The sequence below is a fragment of the Trypanosoma equiperdum genome (genome assembly GCF_001457755.1).
Source record: "Trypanosoma equiperdum strain OVI genome assembly, contig: ctg_1747, whole genome shotgun sequence".
NCBI classification, from domain to species: Eukaryota; Euglenozoa; class Kinetoplastea; order Trypanosomatida; family Trypanosomatidae; genus Trypanosoma; species Trypanosoma equiperdum.
Genome location: NW_027123779.1, coordinates 466 through 4,258, shown reverse-complemented (window position 1 = coordinate 4,258; position 3,793 = coordinate 466). Strand labels below are relative to the sequence as shown.

The window sequence follows — 3,793 nt, the reverse complement described above, 5'->3', positions numbered from 1 at the left end:
AATACAAAAAAGCAGTATAAGTGTAAGACACTTAAGAGTTTCACTTCGAGTCCGCTTCCAAGAAATCCTGGAAGGATGCATTATTTCACTTTTGTTCTTAATAACGGATATAGAGCAATCTATTACAGATACTTCATCTGTAAAAGACTTACATTTTGTTCACAAGTACAACACTTATCAGAGTTTATCGCTCTGAAGAAGAAACAAAAAAAGAACCAAATTTAGAAGTGTTAGGAGAAAGCAAACTAATGCATCAAACCTGCAACATAAAAGTAGAAATAAAAGCGTTTCATCATCAGATAGTTTAGAGACACTTAGTGTTGGTGAAAAAACAAGCAGCCAAATTAGTAAAGTTATTACGAAGAAGAAAGTTTTTCGTTTTTTTTAGAACTAAGTTAACCACTTGCTTTTTAAAACCGCACCTTAAATGGAAAATTTAGTGTATTGACAATGAGGTGTTTAAAAGAGTGCAATTAAGTTCATTTTAACAAATACAAAGTATTAAAAATATTAGTTCATATAATTATTTCACATTACTAACAGATTTCGATACCTTAAAACTAAAAAGAAAGCAATATGTACTAGACAAACGTAGAAATGCATTGTAAAAATTGAAGAAGTAAAAGTCTGCATGTTTCAATTGCAATTAGTCCATAGGAAAAAAGTGGAACTTAGTCCTTCTCAATGCTCAAAATGTACGCAAACAAACAGAAGAATAAAATACATAGAATACGGGGCTAAGCTCGCTGCGCGCCAAGGAACTAAGATTGAAAAATAACTTAGGGTTCCTGTGTGGGGCCCTCATGACAAACTCCAAAGACAGTTTTAGTTCACCCAGAAAAGTATGCAACTGCAGTGAAAACCAAGACCGTGGCTTTAAATCTACTGACAGGTCCTAGTGTTCGTCACAACACATCATAACAAAGGTTTCACAGGTTCATATACGTCTTTTGGAGTCGATGTAAGAGGAAAAAGAAACGGAAGCGATATGGACATATGTAAAAAAAATGCCTGACACGTGGTATCTGTGGGGTGTCGTTAATACAAATGGAAAGCGCACGCTTTAAGCAGTCAAGGCAACGAGCACGTTCCACAAAGCTACAGTACACCGAAACGGAGACGTGTACACTGGATACAGGTGCCACAGAGACGGCGTATGTGCAACCACGAGCTGATGGGTTCACCACAACCACTGGCCCCATCTTGCACCCAATGTGTTCAATGTGGCGGAGCATTTCGGTTAACTATCAGCAAGCACTTTTTTGTCACGGAATCCTGGAGATGCAGCCGAGGCAGCGCTCTCAGTATTTAAAGTAGGGAAGACCACTGAAATCTTTGCGAAAGACCAAGACCAATAAACTCTAGCCATAGCCATAATCTTCTCTCATCGACAACCATTGACTAAAGATATGCTCAGGAAAGTAGTCACAATAATCGGAATTTTAGCCGCCACAGCTGACAAAGCGGCGGCCGCAGCCAACGACAATGCCAGAGCTTTCAATGCTCTTTGCGCAGTAATTGGCATAGCGTCTTCTCCACCTGACGTGGCGACAGAAGACAAAGGTGACAGCATCCCAGCGATCCTAGACAGTCTAAGACAACTCAACCTTTTAGTGGCACCAGAAAGCTTCTATAAACTTTCGTTCGAGAAAAAAACAGACGAATCTCAGGAATCACAACACTGGAAAGACAACAGAGACACCTGAGAAAAAAGTAAAAAATTAATCGAAGAAGGCACCACGTTAATCGACGGCATAAAGCTACTGCGCCCCGGGCCAAGCCATGAAAGGAAAGTCGCAGCGACGATTATAAACCGGACACTAGAACTGGCACTTGAAAAGCCGAAAGAACTCAAACCTAAAATAACGGCACAGACGGTCCGAGATCTCCAAAACAAAGTGCTGTTTGGCGCCAGCGGAGCACTAACAAGTGACGCTGACAAGCCATTCCCATCAACTGGAGATTCAGCATGCGGGGGCAGCAACCCGACTAGCCAAAACTCAGGCAGCAGCCTCGCGAGCGACCTTTTCTGTCTCTGTGCGAACACCAGCGGCAATGGGGAAGAGTGCACGGGGGCAAACGTCGGAGCAACCATCCAGTACTCGGCAGCAAACGCGGCGAAAGCAGCCTACGACAAACTGCTAGAAAAATGCCCAAAGGCAAAGGGAGTAAAATTCAACGCACCAGCAGCAGCAGCAGCCAGGACAACATTTATTGCAGCCCTGAAAGATAACACCAAAGCCGCCCACGCTGAAGCAAATATACTCGGTAGCGGAAACAACAAGCAATGCAACGGCGGCGGCCAGGGTCTCTGCGTCTATTACAAAGACACGCCAGCGAACGGGCACACACCTATACCGTGACTCGAAGCGCTCGAAACAGCAGAGCGGAAGGTGGAAGAAGCCAAAACAAACGCCCTTGCTAATGAAGAAATTTATAGCACAGTTGTAAGTCTCAAACAAACAGCCCTGTCAGCGTATCTGCGGGCAATTTCTGGAGATGCACCGTTGCCGGTGGACAGCGCCCAAGCAGCAAAACCGTCAGGTTCAGAAACGGAAAAATGCGACAAGCTCAAAACAAAGAAGGACTGTGAAGAAAAGGGTTGCCAATGGAAAGGTACTGATAACAAAACTGGCACATGCGAAGCAGATGAAACTAAAGTTACAACTCAGACAAGTGCAGAAACAGGAAAAGAAGGAACTGCAGGAACAAACTCTGAAGCCAAAAAGTGCTCCGATAAGAAAAAAGAAGAGGAGTGTAAAGATGGTTGCAAATGGGAAGAAAACAAGTGCAAAGATTCCAGCTTCCTCCTAAACAAACACTTCGCCCTCAGCGTAGTTTCTGCTGTATTTGTGGCCTTGCTTTTTTAAAACAAAATTTCCCCTCAATTTTTCTTAAATAATTCTTGCCATTTGATATATTTTAAGACCTAAAAAATCAGCCGAGATTTCTTTTTTTTGTTTGTTGTAAAACTTCTGATTCTCTAAATTTTTTGTGTTCTTCTGCCAACTAAAATTTTTTTCTTTTCCCGTTGAATTTTTTCTTAAATATTTATGGCTAGGTTTTTTAGTTTTTTTCAAGCATTTTAGATTTAATATTTTTGCGAATTTTTTTTATTTTTCGAATTTTTTTGGTTTAGTTTTCACTTTTTGATTTTGTTTTGCATTTGAATTTTTGACGGGTTTTTTATCTTTAATTTTTTTAATTTATCGTTTTTTTGCTTTTTAAGTTTTTGAGATTTTTTTCGTTTTTGACGGTTTTTTTTCTTAACGCCCGAGAACGTTTTTTTTGCTTCCCCTTTATGTTCGCCGCGCAACGGACGGTGTCTCGGCTTAGTGGGTTAGGGTTAGGTTTTTAATTTTCCTCTTACTAATAATTATTTTTAGCTCAAACCTCGTTGCCAATTGCTCCAATTCCATTTTAATTTTTTGATTTTTATTGTGCGTTGCAGGGCCTTTTTTTTATGAGGACCCTAACCCTTATGCACGGAGCAGAATTTTGTTACGCTTTGTTCGACGGTTTTTGTTTCTGTGGTGCATAATTGTATTTTTTATATTTTTTCCTTAGTGATGCAGCGGCTCTTTTTTTAAAAAAAACAGCAAGACTGGTGCCTATTTCCACTCGAGACATTCTCTCTTTATTTTGTACTTGAATTTTAATCTCCCACCGTTACGCCTACGTTAAATTTGTTTTTTAATTTTAGCTGTGCGTTTTGCGCGCTTTGTGCGGCTTTGCATTTTTAAAAACGGTGGCGCGTGGAGGTTTCGCTGCGCCAAACAATTTGGTTTGTAAG

General features: G+C 40.7%; 1 pseudogene across 1 annotated transcript; it reads left to right on the top strand.

Annotated features, from left to right (window-relative positions):
• The first annotated feature begins 1,409 nt into the window (after positions 1-1,409).
• TEOVI_000883900:pseudogene lies at positions 1,410-2,630 on the top strand (annotated as a pseudogene). Its single transcript has one exon. A coding segment is annotated over exon 1 (1,221 nt).
• The last annotated feature ends 1,163 nt before the right edge of the window (positions 2,631-3,793 follow it).